Below are 27060 nucleotides of genomic sequence, written 5' to 3'. Positions count from 1 at the left end.
ACACCTACGTGGGTTTCCCAGATAGTGCTAGTAGTAAAGAACCTGCCTGCCAATGCAGATGTAAGAGACAAAGGGTTCAATACCTGGATCAAGAAGATCCCCAGGAGGAGGGCATGGCAACCCACTCCAGTATTCTTGCCTACAGAATCCCATGGATGGAGGAGTCTGGCGGACTACATATAGGATAGATATACCTATATATCCCCATGTACCTATGGCTGATTCATGATGATATATGGCAGAAACCATCACGATATTGTAAAGTAATTATCCTCTAATTAAAAAAAAAAAAGAACCCCCAACCTCTGCCACCCACCCTGTGTAGGCCATCCAGGACACCAGAGCTGCCAAAACATTTTATTAAGTTAAGAAGGCTCACGGAGCAGGAGAGAAATGCCTGCATGGGGCAGCTCCCACAGATCCATGCCCAGCACCCCCTCAGAGGAGGGGGCAGGGCTGTGGGGACAGCTGCCGGCTCCCTCTGTCCATCTGTCCCTCTGTCCAGAGTCCCAGGAGTAGGTCCCCCCCAGGGCAGGAAGTAGTTAGTGGGAGGTAGGGTAGGAAGAGGGTGGCCGGCTCCCTGCCTCTCCTACCGAGTCCACCCTGCCACAGCTACTGCCAGGCCTCTGCTAGACCCCAGACGGGGAGACAGGCCCAGAAGCCCAAGCAGGTGGCTGGGGACAGAGTGGGGGCTGGTGCTGGAGGCATGTGCCACCAGGAATTGCTCTTTAAAAAGTATAAAGTGTTTTTGGGGAAAAAAAAAGGAAAAAAAAATCTATATAAAAATCTCTTCACATATAAAATCCTGAAGAAGGTGCAAGGTAAGACCCAGTGCTAGGGGCGCGCTCAGATACGCAGAAAGTGTACATGTGTATGTGTGTGTGTATGTGTGTGTGTGCATGTGTGTGGTGGGTGTGAGTGCACGTGGGTGTGAGCCCACAGAGGGTGGGAAGAAAGCTTGGCTTCTGACGTCCGTCCAGCAGGGAAGGAAGGCAATTGGTCCCCTTGGACTGGGGGGGCTGCAGCGGGCTGGACCACGAGGACCTAGAAGACAAGAGTGGGGGAATCTGCTAATTAGAAAAAAAACATGCACCCCAAAGTTCTCAGCAGCACTATTTACAACAGCCAAGACATGGAGGCAACCTAAGTGTCCATCGACAGGTGAATGGATAAAGTATACATATATTAATACAATGGAATATTATTCAGCCATAAAAAAGAATGAAATAATGCCATTTGCAGCAACATGGATGTGCCTACAGATTATCACACTAAGTGGAATAAGTCAGATAGAGAAAGACAAATATCATATGATATCACTTGTATGTGGAATCTAAAAGAGATACAAAGGAATTTATTTACAAAACAGAAACAGACTCACAGACACAGAAAACAAACTTATGGTTACCAAAGTGGAAAATGGGGGTGGGGGAGGAATAAACTAGGAGTTTGGGATTAGCAGATATAAACTACTATATATAAAATAGGTAAATAATAAAGTCCTACTGTATAGCACAGGAAACTATATTCAATGTCTTAAAATATAATGAAAAAAATTCTGAAAAAGAATGTATCTGTATTTCTATTGGGTTGGCCAAAAAGTTTGTTCCATAACACTTTATAGAAAAATGCAAATTTTTTGGCCAACCCAGTATATATAACTGCGTCACTCTGCTATACACCAGAAACTAAAACAACATTGTAAATTGTAACACTGTAAACACTGTAAATCAACTACACTTCAATTTAATAAACAGAGCAAGGGAATCTGGCTAAGGCCAGGGAAGTGTGACCAGCAGGTCCTTCTAAAGCCTCTCGACCCCAAAGGCTGGGCCAGACCTGCTCCTCTGGGCCTCTCCCCATGCCTGGCCTGCAAGGTGGCCTCTCCTGAGTGCCTTAGGAAGTCCCCAAGGTCGTGTTAGAAAGAGGAAGCTCCAGGTAGATAGGGCAGGAGGAAAAGCATCATAAAAATAGCTCAGAGGGATCTCCCAGGTGGTCCAGTGGCTAAGAGTCTGTGCTCCCAATGGAGGGAGCCTGGGTTCAATCCCTGGTCAGGGAACTAGATCTGACATGCTATAACTAAGACCCAATGCAACCAAAAAAAGAAAAGTCTCAGACCCTGCTAAAGGATGACTGTGAGACTGAGTGGGACAGAACACGGCCTCCAGTGATGTCTGGGGTGTGAAGCTCAGAGGAAGGAACCTGTGGGCGATTAGCACACACACTAGCAAGCTGTGCTGCTGGGTCTGATGAGGAGGTAGGCACACCCACACCGGATCTGCCACCCAAGCCCAGGCGGATCAGTTAGGGCACTGCCAGCCCTGAGGAGGGGCGTGGACGGTGCAGGGCTGCAGCTGTGGCTCTGTGTTAAGAAGCTTCCACTGTCACATGGCGGGGACAGGGCCGATAATCACAGACTTGAACTGGCTGGCCCACCTCTGAAGGAAACGCGCTTCAGCTAACATAGCAGCCTCTGGGCGAGTCTGATGTATCCCTGGGACGGCCCTGAGTTGCCAGCATCACTGTCCCCCAATCCAGACAGGGAAATGGAGGCTGGGAGGAGGAAGTGCCCTGGCTCCAAGGGCGGTGCAGGCTTTCAGGTGCAGGTGAGCCTTGAGGTCACACCTCCAGGCCCGGCGCCCGTGATGGCCTCCCCCTGCCCGCCCTGCGGTGCCCACCCTGCGGGGCCCACCTCTACTCGGCCAGGCTATTGCGCACAGCCTCCTTCTCCTGCAGGGCAGCCATGGCGAGGCGCAGGTGCTCTTTCAGCTGCTCAATCTCCCGCTCCGACCGCGTCTTGATGTGGTTCAGCTCCACGTACACGTCCTGGTACTTTCCCGAGGTGAAGCGCTTGTCCTGGGGACCGGGGAGGCACTGTAAGGGCAGGGAGCCCTCCCTCCTGCCGGCACAAACAGCCAGGCCCCTCCAAGCCCCCAGGTTGGTTTTCTCCCTCTAGGTGGCCTCCCCAGAAGGCTCCCCCACTCGGTTTCAGCATCATTTTCATCCCATTTCAGATGAGAGCCAAGAGTCAGGGTGGTGAAGCTTCTGTCCGAGGCCACACATGCAAGTGAGTGGCTGGGAGGGCAGGTCAGCCTGGCCTAGGGCTTAGGCCCCTTCCAGGAGTCTCCCAGAACCACCAACACACAAAGGGTTGTCAAAGACACATGGACACGGCACCAAGGGTGAGTCAGATTGGGCCCCAAATCTCAGCCCCCTAGCTCCCAGAAACACAGGTTTCTGGGAATGCATACTCCACACTGGAAGGACAGGGATTTTGGTCTGGCCCACAGCGAGTTACCCAGCACCCAGTATAGTGCCGAGCACATAGTAGGTATTCAATAAATATTTCCTGATTAAATACTGGGTTGGCCAAAAAGTTCGTTCGGGTCCCTTCCGCAAGATGTTATGGGAAAACCCAAAAGAACTTTTGGGCCAACCCAATAAAAACAAGGGTGGCCAGGAGCAAATCACTTACCCTTTCTTAGCCTCAGTTTCTTTGTCTGTAAATGGGAATACTGACCCCTACATGGAGGAGGCACAGGGAGGGCCTGATGAGGCCAGGAGCGGCCGGCACAGAACAGGCACAGGATGAGGGCACAGCTGGATCCAGGGGCTCCCCACCCCTCTGGCACCCCACCTCAGCAGGCCAGGACTCACCTTCTGCATCATCTGGAGCTCATCTCGGAGGCACTGCACCTCCTTCTTCAGATACAGCAGCTCATTCTCCTTCACTCGCAGCAGCACCTGAGGTCACAGGTTCCAGGCTGACCTGCAGCCAGAGTCCAGAGCTACCCTGGCCCACCACACCCCAAAGCCTGACTTCTCTCTGCTTTGGGCCCCTAGAAGGCAGCTCCTAACCTACACCAGGGTCCCTGGGGGAAGACTCCTCCAGGAAGGCCTCTCTGACTTCTCCTTGCTCTCTCAGCCCATCTATACCATGCGAGTGGATATCTTATGGTCATCCCTGCTGTGGTCACAAACAGCACCAGGCCCTCAACTTGAGGGCAAAGATCATGAAAAGAAGCCACAGTATGGCCCTACTGCTGGGCTTCCTCATTAACCCCTATTTTGACCTGACCGAGAAAGAGACAGGTTCAGCCAGGGTGAGGGAGACTTAAAAGCTTAAGGCTCTGGAGCCAGGCTGCCTGGTTCAAATCTCAGCTCCCACAATGACAAGCCATGTGACCCTGGGCAAGGTACTTGACCTTCCTGTGTCTCAGTTTCCTCAACTGTAAAATGGGGAGAGCAACAGCATCTTTTTCATAAAACTGCTAGAAGCTTCAATGATTTAGCAGATATAAGGGCTTATAGAAATGCCAGGCAGAGAGTAAAGCTGTGTACAGATTTTTGTTAAACACAACCAAAGACGAGGGTGATCCTGGGATCACATATACATTTTCTCATTTCGGCTTCTCTCAGTAAGGGAGGGGCTAGCTCCATTTTACAGATGAGCCACTAGGACTCAGAAAGGTGAGGTGACTTGCCACGGTCACACAGCAGGTAGGTGGTAGGACTCAGGTGGAGAGCTTTCACCCAGCTCGCCCAGGAGTGCTGGGTGCACAGTAGGCCTCCTTCCGAGCTGCCCTGTCCCCTCCCCACTGCAGGGCAGACCCAGCCTGTCCAGGTACCCTCCCCAGGCCCAGGCCCCACGCCCCAGCTAGGAGGCCTGGCACAGGGTGGGGGGGTGTGGGCGCACCTCCAGCTCACAGGAGCTCCGCTCGCTGCTGCGACCACAGCCGTTGCCTGTCCCCTGAGAGGCGATGAAACTGCGCAGCCGGTCAATCTCCTCGGACAGGCGGGTGTGCAGCTCCTGGGAGGGGTGGAGGATGGTCAGTGGGGGGCGGGGCAGGATGCCCACGCCCCGGCCCCCCCAGGGGGCTAAGGCCCACCTGGTTGTGGCGCAGCAGCTCCTGGCCCTCCTGTTGGCAGCGCCGCAGTGTGTGTTCGCGCTCCTCAGCCTGCCGCGTCAGGGCCCCGATCTCCAGGCACTTCTGCGAGTACTGCTCTGATAGCACCTGCAGCTCCCGCTTCAGCGCCTCCACGTCTGACCTGCCAGGGTAGAGGCAGGGAGGATGGCCCGGGTTCTCTGGCCCTTGGCCAAGCCGGGTCAGGTCATGCAGACTTGAAGCAGCTCAGGACTCCTGATTCTTGCCCTGGTTTTGCCTTCGGCCCACTGCCGGGCTGTGAACTGGTATATCAGCCTCTCTGGGTTGCAGGCACCTCCTCTGTGAGGGGGGTGGGCTGGAGAAGCCCATCTCTTAACGCCTCCGTAGCCCCAGCATTCCAGAGCTGTGCTCTGACAGGGAAGGACACCTACCGGCTTCTACTGTAGCCCCACTCTGCGTGTGCACATTAGTCACTCAGTCGTGTGCGACTCTTGTGACCCCATGGACTGTAGCCACAGGGCTCCTCTGTCCATGGGATTCTCCAGGCAAGAATACTGGAGTGGGTTGCCATGCCCTCCCCCAGGGGGATCTTCCTGACCCAAGAACTGAACATGGGTCTCCAGCATTGCGGGCAGATTCTTTACTATCTGACCCACCAGGGAAGACCCTAAGCCCAGCTCCAGGGGACACTAAAGAGGGGAAGAGAGGGTGGAGACTGGGACTGGATAGACAAGAAGGGGCCTGAGAACAGTTGTGCACATTGGTGTGGGGGGTCCTACCGCTTCTGTTCCCTATGCCACATGACTGGAACAGGAATCTCAGCTCGGGGCAAACTGACATGGTCCCCTGCCCAGGGGTCTCAGCACAGGTCCCTCACTCATAACCAGCAGAGTGGACGGCTGGGCCCCCTGGCTCAGAGGGAGGCCCTGCCCCCAGGCTGCAAGGCCCCATCGCCCTCTTACTGGTGCTGCTTCCGGAGGCCGTCTGGACCCTGCTGGAGAGTCCGTGTCTTGTTCAGCTCCCGGCTCAGCTCCTCCTGGTAGGCTTTCTTCATGGCTTCAATGGCTGGAAGCAGGGCAGAGAGGTAGAAGGGAGATTGGGGAAGGGTCAGGGGCAACGAGTTCCACTTCCTCTGGGACTCCGCATGGAGACAGGAGCAGAGAGTGGTAAGCAAAGAGTGCTGGGCTGGGCTGTGTCATGGACTGAGTGGCCCTGGGTAAGCTGCTCAACCTCTCTGAGCCTGTCTACCACAGGAAGATGACAGAACCTGTCTGAAGGACTCTACAGGGGAGATACTTCAGTGTCTGACCGCCAGTACCTCTTGTTATTCATGATTTCTGTATAAGACTACATACAGTCCTCCCTGCAGAGCCTAGAAGATTCTTCAACAAGGTCCATCTGCCTGGCCCGGCCTAGTAGTCAAGAACACTGGCTCTGTGGCCGGTACAAATTTGTGTGACTTTGTGCAAGGGACCTAAAGCCTCTGTGCCTTGAATCCTTATCTGGAAAACAAGGATAACAAAAAACCTTTCCTCATGGGTCACTGGGAGATGTGCGTAGAGCATCAGAACAGAACAATGTCTGGCACAGAGGCAGTACTCAGACACTGGCCCCCACTGGTTTATTTTCAGTCTGCAAGCCCCCAAGGACTGAGTCTCTCTCCACACTCACACAGTGTTGTTGTGAGGATTAAACAAGTCCTCATTCATAGTCTTATCCATAATTCCAAAATCCAAAAGCTCTGAACACTGAAAGTGTTTCATAACTTTTTCGGTGCAATCCCCAACCTGAACAGACCCAAGGCTATTTCCGGTCATTATTATCCCACTTAAGAGCAACACAGAAATTTCACTGCAAAATCTTAGTGCTAGATTTCAAAGTGAAACCCAGACTCTGCTGGGGGAGGATATCCTGGGTTATCTTCCTAAAATGCAAAACACACTGACCCCAGGGTTTGGGACGAGGGGCCCTCAGTTTGAGTGCTTGAACACTTGTAGGTGGCAAGTTCCAAATCACATGACCTCTTTCATCATTTCTATTATTCTGCAAAGCCCATGGAAGTGTCTAGGATGTGCCAGACACACACAGCAGGTCTGCAGGGGACAGAGAGGGAGAGCTGGCCAGAATCTTGGGTATACCTGTTTCTGACTTGGAAGAGCAGAGGGAAGGGTTTAGAGCATGGCTTTGTAGTCAGAGTGCTCTGTGCTCCAGCTCCATCTTCTGATACCTCCAAGCTATGTCATCTGGGATAAGTTGCTAACTTCTGAGCCCCAGTTTCCTCATCTGTGAAATGGGTTCACTCCCTGGGGCACTGCAAGGACTAAGGTTGCTCATGTGTGTAACAGGGTTTGGTTAAATGCCGACACCTTTCCTTGCTCTCCCCTGGGTCCAGCCCACTGGCCCAGTGAGGCGGCACTCATACAAGAGCAGGGTCTGTGGCTGACCAGTCTCTCCCCAGCACATGGCACGGATTTTTGGCTGTGGAAGACAAATACACACTGCAGCTCAGTGTGTGTGTGTATGTGGCTTGAGGTGGACCTCTCAGTAGCCACAGGCCCTTGAGGGAAAAGACTCTAACCCTAACTCATGGTCTGTGTGTAGGGGGAAATCAATTACTGCCTTAGTTTCCCCTTTGCAAGCAGGGTTAGATGCCATATCTAGGGGCTCCTGACTCCTCACCCCAAGTTTGGCACCAGACCCTCATCTCTTATTTGAAGACCTGCAGCCAAGAGGAGCCACAGCTTGGAGGCTCATGGGGCCGGGCCCTGCTATGCCGCTCCTGCCCGGGATCCTCACCCGAGGCCGTGGCCGCCGTCTCCTCAGCCAGAAGCCACTCCTTCTCCTGCTGCAGCCGCTGCAGCTCCCGCTCGTGGTGCCGCTGTAGCTCCTGCATCACCTGCTGGTGCGAAGACTCCATCTCTGCCAGGCTGCGCTCACACGCCTCCTGCAGGTGGGAGGCCAGGCTGTCACGGGGCTGCCCCCATGGCCCAGGTAGTGCCCCTTTCCCAGCCTGAGGCAAGAAGCCTCAGGGGCAGGCCTGCCCTGGTCCAGGCCTCACCACCTCCCCCTCAAGACCCTGGCATCATCAGCCTGTATCTGCCCCTGCTCCCTGCCAGCCACAATCCCCAGCCTGTCATTCTGCTTCAAACCCTTCTGGGCTTCCCATTCCACAGAGCAAGTCCCTGCTCCAGTGTCTGCCAACCCTGATGGTCTCAGCCTAAGCCCTCCCCAACCAAGGAACATTATAGCTACTTAAAAAAGAAACAAAACAAAACAGCTCATGGCATGTTCACACCTCTGAGCTTTAGCTCATGTTATTCCCACTGCCTGGAACTTTCTTTTACAACTTTCTCTTCCCGGGTAATCCACTTGGCCTGCAGCCTGGCTTAAATATCCTCCAAGCTCTGACTCTGGTGAGCCTCCCCCCTGTTTTTAAAGGCTCTGCTTCTGCCAGATTATAAATTCCGCCCCCCCAACCCCCAAACAAAGATCTGATACAGCTCAGAGTCCCTGGGGTCTAGACCAGGCCTGACTTGTGGCAGATGCTGAGTAAGCAAACTGAAATTGATGACTTAGCACAAAATGGGGCTGTGTAGACAAGACCGGCAAGTTTTTAAATGACTGATAATACCCACTGCTGGGAGAGTCAGCTGCAACTGGGTGTGTGGAGGACAGTTGGGTGGTGTCATCAAATTTTAATGACCCTTTAACCTGGCAGGTCCACTCCTAGGAATGACCCCACAGAAAGTCACACATGTACAAAGACTCTTAGACAAGGGTATTGCCTGTGGCCAAGTTGGTAACAGACAAAAACTGGAAACAAGCTAAGTACCTAACACGGAAGCCCTTAAATAAGTTATGGGATTGCACTTTACAAAGGATCCGGGCAGCTGTTAAAAGACAGAGCTGCCCACGCAGACTGCTGTGGAAAGGTGTCTCAAAAGTTAGGTCATGAAAGCTGGTTTCTGATGATACACGTGATGTGACCCCATTCACGGACCAAAAACGCTTAAGAGCTGTAGGTCTGAGTACCTGTGCATAATGACACAGAGAAAGGTATAGAAGGCTACCCTGGAAAGTAGAGTGGATGACCCTCCAAAGATGTCCACGCCCTACTCCGAGAACCAGCAAATGTGTTACCTTATACAGCCCAGGAGACTAGAGATTGCTAATCAGCTGACCTTAAAATAGGGAGATTATCCTGGATTATCCTCTGGGCCGAAAGCAATCACAGGGTCCTTGGATGTGGAAGAGGAGGCAGGAGAGCAGGGAGAGGGAGAGGGGACTAACGCAGGAGCCCAGTGGGAAGTGAGAAGGACAGGACTCTCCCGCATGAGTTCTGAAGATGATGGAAGGGGCCATGAGCCAAGGAATGCAGGCGACTGATGGACGCTAGAAAAGGTGAGGAGACGGAGCCTCCCCGGAGCCTACGGAAAGGAACGAGATCCCATGGATGCCTGGATTTTATTAATAGCCTGGGGAGACCCACGTCAGACTTCTACAGAACTGACATGATTAATGTGTGTTACTTGTGTTTCTGGCAATTCATCACAGCTGCAACAGAAAACTATACAGGTAACCAAGGTAACCAAGGTAACCCCTGGGGGTGGGAGCAGGCAGGGGAAGGAGAGTTCACACATTTGTTTCTAACCTTTGGTTTGAAATTATTTTTGAAAATGTAAACAAATTTCTTACATGATTAATATATGGTTAAGATCATTCAACAGGGAAGGGGAAGAGCCAAGGGAGAAATGGGGGGCACAGATAAGAGACCCAATGCAGATAAGAGGCTGAGTCCTCCCCCAAGGCACAGGGTACCTCACAGCTGGGGACAGAGGATGACCCCCACCTCACCAGCAGCCACATCTGGGGGGCTGCATGGGCCAGGTCTCTGGGATCCAGGTGTTCCAAACTGTGGGCAGGGGACACCTGTCTCACTGAGCCTCTGTGCCTGTCCTCTGTGTGTCCCCTCAGGTGGAATAGAACATGGCCTTGGGAGTTCCACAGACTGGGTCCTAGTCCTGGCTGTACCACGGAGTGAACCTGAACAAGCCCATTCGCCTCTCTCAGCCTCAATCTCCTCATCTGTAAAACAGACCCCATGAGACCAACTCGCAAGGCTCCCTGAGCTAAGTCAGCATCCATTGTAGAGATCACACACCTGTAGAGACAGGAGCCTTACAGGAGATGGGACTGCTGTTCTTAAAGAGCCACATCAGGCCGGCAGACCTGGCAGCCAATAGGGCGTCCAGAGGCTGATGTCAGGAGGTGGGCACTAGCCCACGAGGAGGGGCTCCTAGAAGGCCAGGCACTGCTCCCTCTGACCTGCCTTTCTGAGGGCCCAAGTGTGTTGGCTGCCACAACTGACGTGGATCAAAGTAGGTAAAGAAGCGCCCGTGGCCCCTACAGCAGTAGGCACTGAAGCCCCAGGTTCCCTGGCTGCTGTCCTGCGGTGGCAAACCCCACAAGCTGGAAGCGGGGCATCCCCTCGGCCTGAGATATCAGGCTTGGGAATCCCTACCCCGCTGTCACCTCACTAGGGTCCATTGACTTTCCAGCTGCCTCCCCTGGGGCCTGAGGGGACACAGATGGTTCAGCTCCTCTTTTCCAGTATCCTCCCCTACCCTGTCTTGGGCTGTTTCCCCATTATGCCCTTCTCACCCCCCATTCCACCTGCTACCCCTGTCCATCCCAATCTAACAGGATGAAACGCTGACAGCCTTGGGGAGCCCAGCGGGCGCCTGGAGACCAGGAAGCCAGGACTGCAGACACAGGTCTGCTGCCAGCTTGGAGGACTCGCCTCCTCTCTGGGTCTCCGTTTCCCCGTCTGTACCCTGAGAAGTCAGAGCACTGCTTTTCCAACTTCATTTTAGTGACAGAAACCTTCCTGCAAAGGGAAACTAATGCAGGTTCTAATAGTCAAAGACAGTGCTGCTCCGGGACCAACAACTGTGGATGGACCTCATCCACCCAAAAAAGGCAGCCTCTGGGGTGTCCAAGGGGTCCACCAAGCTCAGTCTGAAGCCCTCTGGAGTGGGTAGGGGAGGCATCTCTGAGGTCCCCGGAGGCCTCAGGTGGTGGTGCTGGCCCCCACCCTATCTAGAGATGCCCCACCTTCCTCTGGCCTCCAGGGAGCCCTGACAATAATTGGGCCCTCCCTTTCCCCCTCCCCACGTGATCCCCAAGCTCACCCTCCACAATACACTGCCAACTCCCCTCAGCCCTGGTCTCCCTTTAGCTGAATGTTCCAGAACCACTCAGCCCCAGATGGCCCCTGGCCTTGCATGGCGGCCCCAGCTCCCGGCCAGCTCCTCTCTGCCTCCTCGAGGCAGTGGGCCAGCCTGAAGCTCCCCTCCCACCTCTTCGCTCCCCTCTCCTTCAGCATCGTCCTAGCTCGGGTGCTAGTGATGGCTGCAACCTCTCCCAGACTCTGCACACTAACCCCACCTTCCTGATGTCGCGTCCCAGACCCCAAACCTCCTTAGGTGTGTGGGTTGTGATCTAAGCTTCTCAGCTTGGCAGTGGGAGTCTCCTTGATAAACACTTAGCAGCCCCCCACCTCCTACCTCAGCCCCAACTCCTGCTCCCTCGGAACCTCTAGAAGGCCTCCCTGCCCAAAGCCTGGGACCCCAGCCGTCTTTTTTTTTTTTTTGCTTCAGGCAAGGGTGTGCTAGCTGGGGAACAGCAATTGTCAAATTTTTAGGAATTCTGTGGTGCAGCTATTTAGCATAGCTGTTATTAGAAATTATATAAACTTATAATTAGGTAAAACAAGGCTGAGGGACTTCCTTGGCAGTCCAGGGAATCTGCCTTCCAATGCAGGGAACACGGGTTTGGTCCCTGGTAGAGGAACTAAGATCCTACATGCTGAGGGACAGCTAAGCTGTGCGTTCCAACAAGAGAGAAGCTGGCACACAGCAATGAAGAGACTGAAAGCAGCAGCTAACACCCAACGCAGCCAAAAACAAAGAAGTGTTAAAAAAACAAAGCTGATACGCAAGATTCATTACCTCCTAATTATCTCACTGCATTTTATTATTAGCTATGCTCTGAGGTTATTTACATGTCCTGTGTCTGCAGGGTGGAAATGCCACATGATGGTCGGCACACAGTTTCCCAACTCTGTTCAGGGACATCAGCCATTGCAGGAATATTTACACCATGGAAACTGGTAAACATTACAAATCAGAGCTTGATTTACTGTTTTGTTCATTGTCCAGACTTAACCAAACGATGAGAAAAAGCTATTAACGCTCACAGTACAGATTAAACTTCAAAATGTATGCTAGCTCTGACTGCCACATTGTACACAGAACAAAAACCTAAGAAATGTCCTTAAAAGAATATTTACAAATAGTCTCAACAGTAAAGTATCCTTCAGTTCAGCAAAGAAGTTGCTCATGACATTGACCAAGTAAAGTTTAGGCATATATCTGGCTGTCTTACTCATTCACACGCACAAAAATGCCAACCAACATTCATGTTAGAACGACGCTCATTTGTCAGTTTGCTGTGGATACGAGCATTTGGAGAAATCGACAAAAGTACTCTGAGAAAAATCAATTTGCAATATAGAATTCACAATAGAAGCATGACGTATTTTTTTATTCGTAAGTTGCACACTAAACATGCTCTATATCAGTAAAATTTACAATAAACATATATAAGTGTGTCAGTGTGTACATGCACACGTATTTTTTCTGGAGAACTAGTTGTCCCAGACATGACAATCAAAAGTGTCTCTGGACACGGCCAAAATGTCCCCAGGGGAACAAAATCAACCCTTGCTGAGAGTCGCTGTCCCAGGCAGGCCGTGCGTCACCCGAGGGCCACTGGAGGCACCCATGTCCTGCAGACCACCTTGCGCGGGGCCTCCGCCTGGCAGGATTTCCCAGTGTTTAGGGAGCGATTCCCAGGGGCCTAGCCTTCCCTGGTGGCTCAGCTGGTAAAGAATCCGCCTGCAATGTGGAAGACCTGGGTTCGATCCCTGGGTTGGGAAGATCCCCTGGAGAAGGGAATGGCTACCCACTAAAGTATTCTGGCCTAGAGAATTCCATGGACTGTATAGTCCAGCGGGTTGCAAAGAGTCAGACATAACTGAGCGATTTTCACTTTCCCAGGAGCCTGCCCACTGGGGGTCCCATGCTCCATCAGGCCCCTCTTCCCCAGAGCAGTACAGAGAAAGGGAGTCTAAGTACAGAAGGTCACATGGGGGCTCACGCATGGGCTCTGCAGTCAGCTGGACCCAAGTTCAAATCCCACCTCTGACATCTGCAGGCCGGTTGACCTCAGGCAAGTCACATACCCTCTCATGGCTCAGTGGCCTTGTCTGCAAAATGGGCACAGTCCTCACGTCCACCCTCTGGGGAGATCAAGTGAGATGGTGCACACCAAAGGCCTCACCCGGGTTCCGCTCTGGTACAGGAAGGGCTCCCAGAATATCAGCTGTTTTCTCAAAACATGGCAACCGGAAACCTGTCCCCACCCCCCAACACAACAGCTCCACGGCCTTACCTGTGAGATGTAGCCGGGGGGTATGTGGCCGTCCTCCTGGGACTTGGGTGCACCCTGAGGAGCCTCCCCTTGGAGACGCCATGCCTCCAGCTGGGCACGAAGGGACTGGACCTACGGGGATGGGGGGAGGCAAGGTCAGTGAGGGTCTTGAAGGGGGAATGGAGCTGGCGGGATGAAGTGGCCCTGGTGTGGACACACAAGCAAGGGGGATGTTCCAGATACTTCCTGGATGGCCAAGTCAGGGACCCAGGAGAGCGCTAGCCGAGAAGAAGGCTCAATAGGGCTGGGAGCAGAACACCACGGTCACAGATATTTACCTATTATATAGGTGGGAGGAAACTTCTTGGAGCTTCAGTTTCCCATCAGTGAAACAGTGAGGCGGTACACCCTATGGGACCATGAAGCTGCCATGTGACCAGGTGAGGACTGCATGAACCAGTGTAAGGAGGGCCTCGTACAAGGCTCGGTATGCAAAAGGTGTTCAATAAATGGTTGCTCCCTTCTCTTCCCCCTTCCCTTCTCTGGGATTGCTGAGGATAGAATAAAGATGGGGAAAACAAAAACAAAAGATCTCCAAGGTCCAGGAAGGAAGCCTCCAGTTTACAAGGCAGCTGAAGTGTCAGTGGCTCGGGGGTGAGCTCCCCAATCACTGTAGGTATGCAAGAACTAATGCTTTAGCATGAGTGCAGGGATGTTAAGGGCGCTGGTGGGGTGAGGCGGCTTCCAGAGGGCAGCCGTGCCCGCCTACCTCCTTCTCCAGCGCCTCGTGGCTGTCGCTCGGGGCCCCCCGGCGCTCCCCGCGGCCTTGGTTGAGCAGGGCGGTAAGAGGCACCCGCTTGTTCTCCCGAAGGGGCAGCTTCTCCAGCTCCTGCCACTTCTTCTCAATCTCCTCGCTGAGCCGGCTCTGCTGGTCCTCGGTCAGGGGGGCGCCCAGGACCCGGCGCGGACCCTCGCCTGCCGGTGTCTCTGTGGCCCGGCTGTCCGTGGCCTCGAACCACTTGCGTCGCTCCTCAGAGCGTTGGGCCAGGTCCCGCTCCAGCTCCTCCTGCTTGGCCGGGCGGTCGAGGGCGCGGGCCAGCGTGCGGGCCCGCTGCGGGGAGCCCTGAGTCAGCGGGGAGAGCTCCACGTAGTCCAGTGACTGCCGCTGCCCGTCTGCCTTCCGGGGGCCGCCCCGGCTGATGACCTCAGAGCCCACCCGCTGCTCCCCTGCCTTCAGGGAGCCCTTTGGGGTGCCGTAGCTGTGCAGCGTGTTCTCCTTGTTGCAGTCCGAGAGCCTAGGGGGCCAGCAGAGCCACGTCAGGTGGGACCTGGCCTGTTCGGTCCCAAAGCAAGCACTTCTGGAGTGTGACCCGTGCGTCAGGGCCTGGGGACAGACCCCAGTGGAGGAAGCAGGTGAGAACAACTGCTCCATCATTAACAGATCCTGGGAATCATCCCAGCTCCGCCGCTTCTAGGGAACCTGGCCGCCCTCTCTAAGCCTCAGTCATCTCATCTGTAATATGGGTCGATGCCTCTTACAGGAGAGACGTGAAGACTAGATGAGTGAATGTGTTCCAAGCAACCAGGAAGGAATGGTGGTGGCAGCATTAGTGTGAAGGGAGTGCTGGGAGACAAGGCCCTGGGTTCAAGAGGCTCACAGTGGAATAGGGGAGATGCCAGGGTCACTGCAGGTGAGGTGAACAGTGGCCTCTGGCTGCACAGGCACAAACTGTGGAGACACATAACAACCGTCAGCTCCCCTCTTCTTCCATAGCAACACTGGGTACGTGGTCACCTGGCCAGAAACTAAAGTGTCCCTTGCCGCTACAGGTGGCCATGTGACTTCTCTGCCCAGTGCCAGTGAGAAGCAGCACCCTTCAAAGGACCAGGCGTGCCCTGGCCTGGCTCCTGGCCTGGACCCGTGAGAATGTGAGCAGTGTTCTGGCCCAGAGGCAAGGCTCGGGGCTAAGGGCTGCATAGCGGCCCCACCAGGTCTGGGCTGCAGTATAAACCTCTCCCTTGCATGAACCTGTGGTTGGGGTTTCTTTGCTACAGCAGCGAAGCCCATACAGTAAATCATAGCCCAGCTGCACAGTGGGCAAAAGCTTATAAAGCGCCTCTGTGCATACCTCACACTACACCTGGTGTGACAGGTGAGGAATAGGAAACTCAGTCTAGACAGCAACTGGCCTAAGGTTGCCAGCCAGGGTGCGGCCGGGCAGGCGGACACACACTCCGTGCCCCCTCAATACCACGCTTCAGTTTCTGTTGCCCAACAGCCAGAGTTTTGACCCCCACAGGCACCTGGGCTTTTTGTTTGTTTGTTTAAAAAGATGCTTACTTAAATTTATTTTTATTTACTTTTGGGCCGTGCTGCGTGGCATGGGAGATTTTTAGCTCCCTCACCAGGGATAGAACCCATGGCCCCCTGCAGTGGAAGCACAGAGTCCTAACCACTGGACTGCCAGGCAAGTCCCACATCTGGGGTTTATCCTGTGTGGGGGCTCTACCACCAGGTCACTGAACCCTCCCGCCCCTCTCCCCACAGCGACCTCCACAGGGAGTGAGTCCCCACCCAGACTAAGCAGCCATCCCCTCTCCCTGACACAGGCTCAGACACAGCCCCCTAGGCACACAGACAATCAGCCACCTCACAGGCCCCTGGACTCAGCGGCACTTCTCCAAAGAAATGAGGCCTCTTACCACCCTTTCAGGGTGAGATGAGAGTCAACCTCCAAACCTCAGGGTATTTCTGGATGAGTGCCACAGATACCCACTGCCCCCTCCCCCTCCCTATTTTGCTGGCAGAGAAACTGAGGCCCAGGGCCCTCAGGTGAGCACTGGCTACCCACTCAGGATGCAGGGCGGGGGGGATGGTAAGCGCCTCCCCAAAGGCCCCGGTCCAGCCCAGCACATACTTGGTGACATCTGGGGCTGAGGTGGGACGCACAGTCTTCCTCAGAGCCTCGATCCAGTTCCTCCGGATGCCCGAGGTCATGGCCGACAAGGTATAGACAGCGTCTTTGGTCTGCAAGTCCACCCCACAGGTAGGTTACCACCTGGTCAGCTTCCTTGCTCCCTCCCCACTCTGGGCCCCAGGGAGGTACCCTTCCCTCCCAGGGGCTGGTATCTCAGGTCTTGAGTCTGGAGGTGAGCAAAGGATGAACACCCTCCCCTCCTCGCCTCGGAAGAGCCCCGTCCCCTCCACAGTCTCTCCAACATTCGAATCGGCTTGCCAGTGATGCCTGGGATTGCCCCAGACAAGCTCAGTGTCGGCAGCAGAGCTTCCCACTGGCTCTGAGGAAAAGGTCTCTGGGGAAATGAGTGATGGGAGCCAGTCTGGTGAGCCACACTCCACCCCTACACCTCCTCTGGGGGGCCCTCCAGGGATACCACCCCCAACTGCCCGCAGGCTCACGTGGATCTGGAAGCCATAGTTGCGCTGCACTGCGTACTCGGTGACGTCCGTGCAGGAGCGCAGGTCGATCTCGCCATCCAGCTCATCTGCCTGCAGCAGGAGGGCTCATGATGGTCCATGGACTCCAGTGATCTCTCCCTGAACCCCCTGACCCCCAACCAGGGGTCCCCTGGAACCTGATGGGGGAAGGAGCCCTCCCACTTCATTGTCTCACCTCCTCAGCTGTGGAATCCCGGTAGTACTTGAGGCTTGAGTCGGTCAGCACAAACCAGTGCTTCTTCCACTGCGAAGGAGAGATGGCGGTGGGTAAGGGTCGGGGGCATGGAATGAGTGTGTGTGTGTGTGTGTGTGTGTGCACGCGCGCATCATTCCACAGGCATCTTGGGTGCTGCCAGGTCAACTGTTCTGCTTGCAGCAGGTGCCTGGCACCCTCACCAGCTGGGCTGAGGGGCAGGGGTCAGAGGACAGTGCAGAGTCACAAAATCCACATCTGTAGTTAGCCCCTCCATTCCCTCTCTGAGCCTCGGGAGCAGCATCTGTGAAATGGGTTGCCTTCTCACTAACCACACCCTCCCTTTCTTTCTGAGAGCCCTTCCCTGATTTGTTGATAATTCCATAGGCCTCCTGATCCTTTCGGCCAAGATCATCAAGGCTCCTATATGCAAATCCTGCCCAGTGCAGTCCAGGAAGGGATTGTGACCTGTGTAAGGCCATTTGCCTAGCAAGCCAGGGGCCAGGACTTCAAAAGTCTTCTTCCATATGCTACTCCTGGATCGATCACCCCAACAGCCGAGGACAAGTCTCCCAGAGAGCAGGACCAGAAGGGGGCCCAAGGAGAAGTGTCTGAGAGCTGGTCATATTCTGTTTCTTGACCTAGGTGCTGGTTACATATATGTGCCGCTATGAGAATGCATTATCTGTACATTTATGATGTGGGTACCTTTCTGCAATGCTTCTCTCTGCTGCAGATGGGGTTAGGTTGGCAGGACACATAGGAGAGGGGTGGGGGCATCAGAACAGCCTGATATGAAAGTGCCAAGCTCAGCTCACGTCCAGGCTTCTGGCCACTCACTGGAATGCCAGTCAAGATCCACCCATTGCCAGGGTCAGCCCAGGTCCTCCGCAGCTCCCCCGCATCACCAAGCTCTGATTGTTAATACTTCAAGTACTTGGTTTTCTTTCCTCAAGAAGATGGTTAAGTTTTCAAGGATATGCCAGGATACTTTCTACTTCTTTCCACACTAGCCTCCCATGAGAAATAGGACTTTAGCATCCAAGATACCAGGGTAACAACTATTTTATCCCTTGCTAGCTGCGTGTCTTTAGTCAAGTGTCTCAACCTCTCTGAGCTTCAGTTTTCTGACTTGTAAAGTAGGGCTGAGTAGTCCCTAAGCCTCCTGGTGAGGTCAGAAATTCCTAACCCTCCCCGAAATGTCTCTCATGGCACCTGGCGTGTGGTCAGGCGCCAGGACGCTGGGGACTATTCTGAGAGACTGGCCCTCTTAGAACCACGCTGCTCTTCTGAGTGACCCGAGCTGCTATACAGGACAACTGTTTCTCTGTAAAGTGGGGCAGGGGTTCAGGGCCAAAAGATCTCTTAGGCCCTTCCAGGCTTGGTCTACGACTGCCTGGGATGGCAGCTGGCTGGAACTCTGTGGGCCTCAGGCACCCCAAGTTCTAGGCCTGGGTTTGCCCAAGGTGCTGCTGGGCCTGGAAGAGATCAAAGCTCTTGTGGGCCTGTCTCCTGTCTGTGCACCAAGGGGTTGGGCTGGCTGAACTCCCAGGGCCCTTCCAGCTCGGACATTCCAAAACCCTGTGAAAGAGAATGAGTAATGGCCAGTTCTGGGTGGGGCTCATAATCTCTGCCCTCCAGAGACCCTGGGTGGGGAGGCTGGGAAGGGTCACTGGCGGGATGCCCGGCCTTGTTGTGTGAGCCTGGAGCCCAGCCACCAGGGGGCTGGCAAGCAGGCAGCGGGTTCAGAAGGTTGTGGGCTAGAGGGAATAAAACATGTGGGTAGGGAATACAATGAGATTCCCTTTGGCTCCAAGCCCTCCATGGCATGCGGGCTGCATGCAGACCCAAGCTGCGGGCGCATGCAGGACCCGGGCAGGGAGACATCCCCTCCCAGGCCGGGTGGGCAGGAGGCCAGCTCCACCTCCAGCCTGGCAGCCAAAAGGGTAGAATGGTGAAAAGCTACTGTCCCTTCTGGCTCTAAGGATGCACACTGTAGAGAAAGGGAAGGGCGATTAGCTGAGGCCCAAGCGGGCACTGGGGGCTCTGTGGAACATCTTATGTGCTTGACCTCTGTGACTCTGTTATCCAGCCTGGAAAGAATTCTCACTACCCAGCATGCCCATTTCACAGATGAGGCCACTGAGGCTGGAAGAAGCTGTGACTCACTCAATGGGGCCCCTGGTTGGTGAGACTTCAAGGAATGTCCTCTGAGCCCCCGACCCAGGGTTGGGGGGAGCTGCTGCATGGCCGAGCCTTTGGGAATCTGTATACATCTCAGGCTGGATGATCTCTGCGAACCCTTCCATTCCAGACCCTCAGATACCCAGCCATGGTCATCAAGAGGTGGGAGGGCCGAGGGGCTCTTAGTGAGGAGACAGAATGGGGTGCAGGGCATGAAGGGCCAAGAGGCTGCCATCCTGGTGACCTTTACATACTGCAGGCTGCTTCACAAAGCTGAGATGACTAGCAGCCTCTGGCCTCCCACCTCACAGCCCAAGGCCTTCTTTCCAGCAGGACAAGAAACATCCCCCTCAGGGTTCCCACTCCGGCCCTCACCCTCTAACCCCTCCACCCAGAAGCCAGGGTCTCTAAATGGCTGGACAGGCCAGGGAAGCTGCTCAGCCACCTGGGCAGCCCCCAGGACCCTACAGGGCCCTGCAGCAACCCCACTTCCCACCCCCTACCCCGCACCTCACCCCACCCCACCGCAGCCCTCCTACCTCTCCAGGCTCATCCAAGATAGACATCCATCCCTTCTTGAAGTTTAGCAGATCGGGCTATGGGGAGAGGGGGTTGCAGGTGAGTCAGGCCCAGCGAGAACCAAAGGCGCTCATCCTACCTGCTCTAAGTCCTATAAGAGTCCTGGGAAGCCAGGGAGGAGGGTTGAGGACCCAGATAACCCCCTAAATCCAGGCAGGCTCCCAGCCACTGAAGCAGCCTTGGTCCCTTTCCTGAACATCCGGCAACCTCTGAGAGGTGGGCTGGGTGACTGGCCGTCCACCACAGACCTCCGAGCTCCCCTCCCGCCAGCCTGCTTCCTCACCTGAGTGTGGAGGAGAGGGAGAGAGAGCGGGGAGAAAACTCTGCCTGAAACAAGGAACCCTTACAGAGCTCAGAGGACAGGCCAGACAGCAGGGCTGAGCGAACTGTCCAGTTCCTCTCCCTGAGGCCCAGGCAGATAATGCCCTAATGATCTTACCCACCCCCAACCCACTAACCCTCCCATGGTCCAACCAGTCCTGCCCTTCCTCGTCTCCTGGAGACCCTGAAAGATGGAGCCAGGCCCAGGGTGTGGTCTGAGACCCCCCTGCCCCCCCCCAGCTCTTGGAAGGGCTAGAGAGAGGGTACCTCAGTTCTGGCAAGTCCTACCTGCCGAGTGCTGCCCAGGGGGACACGGCCCTGGGGTCTGGGTGCTCCCAGCTGTAGCATGTTCCATAGGGACCTGGAGCTAGGTCCCCCTCGCCTAGCCCCTAGAGGACAAAACTACTCATCTGGGCATTTTCTCTGGCCAGGCCAATCCTCAGACCCTCCTGGCCTGCTGGGGAGACCTCTCTCTCTCGTCTAAGTCCCGGTCCCCCTGCCATCTCAGCTCCTGCTCGCTGGTGGGCCAAGCTGGCCGGCAGGGAGGAGGCTGCCACCTGTTGCCATGGCTCTGAGCCCACCTATCAGCACCTGCATCACAGCTCCACCAGGCCAAGGTGTCTGGTTGCGTGGAGGGAGCGGGTGGCATGGCTCAGTGGGGTGGACGGTGACAACGGTTGGAAACCTGGAAACTGGAGCCACCTGACCTGGCCACCTGCCCTGACCTGCCTTCCTCCAAGGAAGCCCCATTCTCCTCTTCCTCCGGTGGAGGAAGAGGCCTGAGAGGGGCTTGAGCCAGCAGCCTGGACCTCCTGAGCCATCCCCAGCCATGGCCTTGGGTCCCCTGGATTTCAGCAGGCTGGCGGCCCAACCCCTGCATCATGCCCCTCCCCGCAGACCTGTCTGACGGAAGGGACATGGGCTCTGCTCAGACCTGGGAAACCCCAGGCGTGTACGCCCTGTCTGCTTTCTTTTCTTCCCCGCCCTGTTCCCCACGTGGGCCAGAAGCTACCCAGGGTGGTTCCAAGCTCAGACTGAAGACCAATAGCCATGCTCAGGGCCACCAAGTCATCTGCGTCCATGTGCAGACAGGGGCCTTCCATGACATGAGGGCCTGGCATGCTGTGACCCCAGGGGAAACCTGCTGATTAAATATCCACCCTCCTCTACCTCCCTGATCTAAATTCCTGTGCTTTGGGGGATGTTCCCACCCCACCTCCTGGCAGCTGAGGAGCCAGGCTTTTTAGGATGGACCACAGAGCTGGCACCACTGTGCAGACCTGGGGAGAGCTCCTCGGGAAGAACCAGCTGACCACCCAGCTAATCAAGACAGCCAAGCTGGGGCTGGGAGAGGCATGGGCTTCCAGGGGCTGAGGAAGGGCAGGAATGATAGGTTGGGACCCCGAGGGCTGCCTGGGAAGCAGAGTGACCTTCCTAAGTCACATCCCCTCCCTAAGCCTGGATGTTTGATGTGGCAAATGATTGTGGGGGGGGGGGGTTCCTGCCCTCCCCCAAGTTCCATGAGAGAACTGAATGGGCTACACACAGAGATACTGGTACCCACATACCACACACACACCATCAGGCATGAGATGGCATGGTGACCTTGGGGTGAGAAGGCCACCAGTATGAGTTTTTAAACCTGCTGGCGGGGGGGGTCCTGCAGTTACCTGGGAAGCCCCCAAGGTCAAAAGGTCAGAAAACCTAACTCTCTGCCTCTTGTAACTTCACACATAGCTCCTCAGCCCCAGATACCTTCCCTCCACCTGCAGAAAGCTCCCTTTCCCCTTTTTTTCCTTCCGGAACACTAATAGGACCTTACAGCAGCCCTCCCTCCTTTGACCACAGGTCAACTCTGCCTCAAGCCAGCCTGGACCACGGACACAGACCCCTGTATGCACGCTCTGGCAGGGGACCCACTCCAAAAGGCCTAGTGTCACAGGCCCGCCTCAAACCCTCAGGGACGGCTTCAGAACAAGGTCCGGCTGCCTCAGGACAGAACAAAAGCCTCAGCCTGGGCTCACCCCTGCTTAGGGGGCCCCATGTTTTATGTCATCACACTTCCCCTCTGATCCCCAGCACACCAGGACTGGGGCCCTCCACACACACCTATGTCCTCTGCTTGAAATACAAGGCCTCCTCCAGCTCCTTCACCTGGCAAACCCCTTCTCATGCCTTGAGACCTGGATTCATTGCCACCTCTGAGGCGCCTTTCCTAGTACACACCACACCAGACTTCCCAGGGCTTCTGTGGCATCTGTGATCATCCTGAAGCCACTCACTTATCCCTCACAGACTAGACCAGAAGCAACTCCATCAGGGACACACGCTGTTCACCCCTCTCCAAGATCTCAGGACTCAGGGGACATTCATACAAATTTCTTTCTTCCCTTCTTTCATCTCTCTCTTATTTTTTTGAACCAGGCCCTGTTCTACACCAGGAAATCAGTGGTGAACAAGAGATGCAGCCTCTGCCCTGGTGGAACTCTGGAGACAATAAACAAGTGAGCAGGTATATAATTTGATGCCAGGCAGCGGCTGGGGATGAAGCTCCAGGGGCAAGGCTGCACCCGGCTAAGGCAAAAGGAGGTGGAGCAGAGCCTGACTCCAGGCCCAGCTTCCTGAAGCCTCTAAGCATTTACACGTTCATAGCACCTTTGCCACTTGCTCGTTCAGATTTCTGAGGTCGAAGTCAGGGAGATGGGGCCACGAGAGAGGAAGAGGATGTGAAGAAGCAATGGGCAGGACACCAGCCTGGAATGGGCTCAGGTCTGAGAGCAGCCAGGGTGAATCTGGTAAACACTGTCAAAGGTCATTACGAACCTCCTCTCTGCTCCATAACCTTTCATGGCTCCCCAGTGCCCCTGAACAAGCCCAAGCTGCTCTTCCTGGCCTCTAAGGCCCTCCTTCCCAAGTCCTTTTTTCTATGTTTTCGCCATTTCATTCCCCAAATACGGCCACCAGCCTTGGTCCACACTGTACCCCCACCTTCCCTCCCATCCCTCTCCATTTGACAAAGTCCTATAGTCCCAGGAGGTCATTTCCCTCAGGGAGCCTCTTCCCACCAGCAGGGACGGGCCCCCACATGTTGCTTCTGGCAGCCTTACCCAAGTTCAGCATGTGCTTCCCCAGGAAAGGCAACTATGTACATTTATCTGATCCTGAGACAAAACTGGGACAGACCAAGTTACACATTCTGGCTCAGCCAGGGCCGGCCGTGTCACCCAGGGCACATAAGTTCACTACCTACAGTGTGAACTCATCAGAGTCCTCATCAGTTAGACCCGGAGTTACCATCAACCTGCAGGGATCAAGCTGGTAATGTGACAGCACCCAGTTTCAGGGCCTGGCAGGCACCCCGTAGGCAATGCAACCATTCTCCACTAGCCTAAGGCGGGGATGGGGGGGTGGGGTGGAAGACACTGACTCAGCTCCTCCCCCCACATCCCTCTCTACTCCCTGACAGGGGAGGGGAGGCTGCTGACAACAGGAAGGGCCAGTAGAGAGGTGGCAGGATGTGCAGAGGCTGAGGAAGTCCAGGCAGTGAGCAGGTCATCGCACTTAGGAGGCAGGGGCCCTGCACACACCCACGCTGCTCAACTCCCCCCAACTCTCCTCACCAGGCTGTCAGAGACTCCCTAAGGCGCCTGCCAGAAACCAAAAGCAGTCCTGCCCTCCCTTCCAGAACATCACAGTCAAGGGGCCAGAATGACCTGGAAAAGGGCTACTCCTTCCCTTACACTCAGGGTAACCTCTGGCAACTCACTGACGCCCCTCCCCAAGCCTCAGTTTATTACACTGCGGAACGGGGCTATTGGTGAACTCAGCTAAGAGACGCAATATGATAATTAAGGTACAAGTACTGATAGAGGTTGGGTATGGCTCATCCCCAAGAGAAAGACAAATCCCTGCCACCGTATTCCTCACTCCCAATCGCTGGCCTGCCCCACCCAAGGTCCCAGAGCCACTGCGAAGTGGCAAGTCCAGGAAGCACGGTATCCTGCTACTTCAGAAGTCCCAGGATGGGCTCCAGAGGCCCCTTTTCACCCAGCCAACCTGCGTCCAGCGCCCACAAGGGCGGACAGGCTTCCCAGACCCGCACCAGCGAGACCCAGACCCAGGCCAGGCCCATCTCCGCTCCTCCCGCCACCCAGAACCCTGGGAGACCCTTAAGGACCTGGCGCAACTTGGGGGAATCAGATCAGGTTTTCACTGAGGGGAGCTGGAGAAGAGAAAGGGAAAGGGCCACCCCGAATCTGCCCAAGATTGGACCCGCAAAAGTTAGGGGGTGGTGCCTGAGAGCGAGAGTTCCCATCTTCTCTAGGTGGGGGTTGCCCAGGCTCCTGGCTCGGAAAGGTGAGGCCGGGAGAAGGTGAGGCAGGACAGCGGGCCCGTGCAGCCGGGGTCACCCTTCTTCCGGCCGAGACCTCTTCGCGCCTCGGGGAAGTGAGGAGGGGGTTGCCCAGAGGGGAGCGGCGCGGCTCCGGCTCTGGCTGTCGCTCTCCTCCCGGCCTGGGGGTGCAGAAGGGGTGCACCCCCGGCGTGGGGGGGGGAGCACTCACCGTCATGTCGGCACCCAGGGGCGGCGAGAGCAGGAGGCAGGAAGGTGGAAAAGGATCTCGGGCCGGGCTCAGCGGAGCGGGAATCCCGCCGCCGCCGCCGCCGCCCCTCTCGGCCGCCAGCCGCCGCTCCTCCCGGCCCTTCCCTTCCCCGGCGCTGCCCCGGCCCCTTCCATCCGCCCATAAAACTTTTTTTTTTTTTCAAACTTCCTGGGAGGATCCGGAATGGCCAATGGGCGGCGGGGTAGCCGGGACAAACAGCGGCGGGGGCCGCGGGCGGGCCAATGGGAGGGCGGGAGAGGCCCGGAGGCGGGGCCTCTTGCGACGGGACGGGCGAGCGGGGGCGGTCCCCGGCGGGGCTGATGGGGGCGGAGGGAGCGGAGGGGGCGGAGAGAGCGGAAGGCGGGCCGGGCTCAGGCCCCGGGGGCGCGCTGGGAGGAAGGAAGGGCCCAGCGTGCAGGTGACTCCGTCCGGCCGCTGCGCGGGAGTGCGGGGTGGGGGCTGCGGGGTGTGGCACCCTCGTCGCCCAGCAACGGTTCCCCCGACCCAGTCGCCAGGCGCCAGACGGGAGCGATGGGTCCATTAGGGCTCTGCCTCTCGATTTGGTGACGACGCGGGCAAAGCACCCAATACTACCAACTCAGCATGTCCCACTCGCCCAGCCCGGCTTATTACCTATGTAATGGACTTTCGTCCTTAACCACAGACCCGACAAAGGGGTGTCCTTGCCTCCATTTTACTAATGAGAAAATGAAGGCTGAGAGAGGTGAGCCAACTTGCCCAAGATCACACAGGAAGAAGAGGCGGGGATCCGTAACAAGTAAGAGTGGGCGCTAGTGGTAAAGAACCCGCTTGCCAACGCAGGAGACACAAGAGACACGGGTTCCATTCCTGGGTTGGGACGATCCCCTGGAGGAGGGCATGGCAACCCACTCCAGTATTCTTGCCTGGAGAATTCCATGAACAGAGGAGCCTGAAAGGTTACAGTTCATAGCGTCACAAAGAGTCAAGCAACTTAGCACAATCTAAGCGCAAAGTAAGTTCTAGAATCATAGGGCCTTCCGATTTAAATGCCCCCTCCTCACAGGGAGTCTTTCTCTGCTTAAGAACCTCATTTTGTGTTCTTGGGTGTGGACTATACAGTTTCTCTTTCCCAAAGCACTTGGTGGTTTTTAAGAGGTTCTTTGCCTGCAGGAGCTCCTCTAAGCCTACTGCTGAGGAGGGACTGTGATGGAATTTGTTGTTAAGTGCATGGAATGGCTTATGGAGCGTTGTGACTCAAGCCCTGTGTTACCTTAAGCAAAGTACTTAACCTCTCTGTGCCTCAACTTCACCTTCTGTAAAATGAGATGATGCTATGATCTCACAGGCTGCTGTAAGGATTAAGTGTTTAAGTAAAGCACCTAGAACACCCCCTTTATCCCTAGTTAGTTCTCCTTAGATAGGGGCATAGGGGGATTAGAATAACTACCATCTCAGTGATTCTGCCATCTCACTTTGGGGTTCAGAAATTATTTCTGTCATGATTATAATTACTATCCCCATTTCACAGATAAAGAAGTGGAGGTCCAGGGAGCTGAAGTTTTCCCAGCATTTCCCACTGGAATTCTCTCCACCCTGAGAAATGAGACCATGGATAAGTCCTCCTAGACACTGGCCTTCTGGCATTGCTGAGCAGTGTTCTCATCCTACCCCTGTACCTCACTCAGGTATTTATTTGGTCCTTGGGAGAGTGAGTGAACAAACAGAAGACCTCAGCTACCACCCTTGCCCAGTGGCATGGGCACTGGGCACCTGACAGTACCAGCCTCCTTGCTGGTTTCCTGGCCCCCCGGGACTCTCTTCCAGTACCCTCAACACAGTGATTAGAACACTCCCCTGCCCAAAGTTCTTCAACACTTCTCCACTGCTGAGAGGCGCATTCTTGTAGTCAGTGTTCATTATCATATGGCCCCTGCCTGCTGTCCATCATTAGACACGCACACATTTCACGTGCTAGGGCTGCACAAGCACCAGGATGTCCCAGAATAAGCCAGGTCCCCTGTGCCTCCCCATTGGCACATGTTGTTCTGTGCTGTGTCTGGAACACTTCCCTTCCTGTCCTCTTATGCCCCAACACACACACACACTCACTCTCTCCCTCCCCTCCCTCCAAATGTTTGTTTGCCTGGAAAATTCCTCCTCACCCTTCAAGTCTCAATCCAAAGGAAGGCAGAGTGCCCCCAGCACAGACTTAGAATTTCCTTGTCTGGAGTTCCCTGCATCTGTATACTCTACAACTCAAGTGATGACCACACTGTGTCCTGACCAGGTCTATGTCAGTATCCTTACAAACTGTGAGCTCCCTGTGGGCAGGAAGAGTGGTTTTCGTCTATATCAGGTAAAGCC

General features: G+C 55.3%; 1 protein-coding gene across 1 annotated transcript; it reads right to left on the bottom strand.

The window, feature by feature from the left end:
• Window positions 1-343: 343 nt before the first annotated feature.
• On the bottom strand, window positions 344-24856 carry LOC138436079 (TRIO and F-actin-binding protein-like). The gene is given in 15 exon segments (XM_069581584.1): window positions 344-1044; window positions 2693-2856; window positions 3658-3744; window positions 4697-4810; window positions 4890-5049; window positions 5849-5951; window positions 7683-7830; window positions 13401-13511; window positions 14149-14674; window positions 16298-16407; window positions 16798-16887; window positions 17012-17080; window positions 19753-19809; window positions 24676-24807; window positions 24809-24856. Coding segments are annotated over 14 exon segments (1917 nt in total). The 3' UTR covers window positions 344-1044; window positions 2693-2694.
• Between the last annotated feature and the right edge of the window lie 2204 nt (window positions 24857-27060).

Source organism: Ovis canadensis, chromosome 3 (assembly GCF_042477335.2).
Source record: "Ovis canadensis isolate MfBH-ARS-UI-01 breed Bighorn chromosome 3, ARS-UI_OviCan_v2, whole genome shotgun sequence".
NCBI lineage: Eukaryota > Metazoa > Chordata > Mammalia > Artiodactyla > Bovidae > Ovis > Ovis canadensis.
The sequence above is the reverse complement of the archived record's forward strand: the minus strand, read 5'-3'. Positions and strand labels throughout refer to the sequence as shown.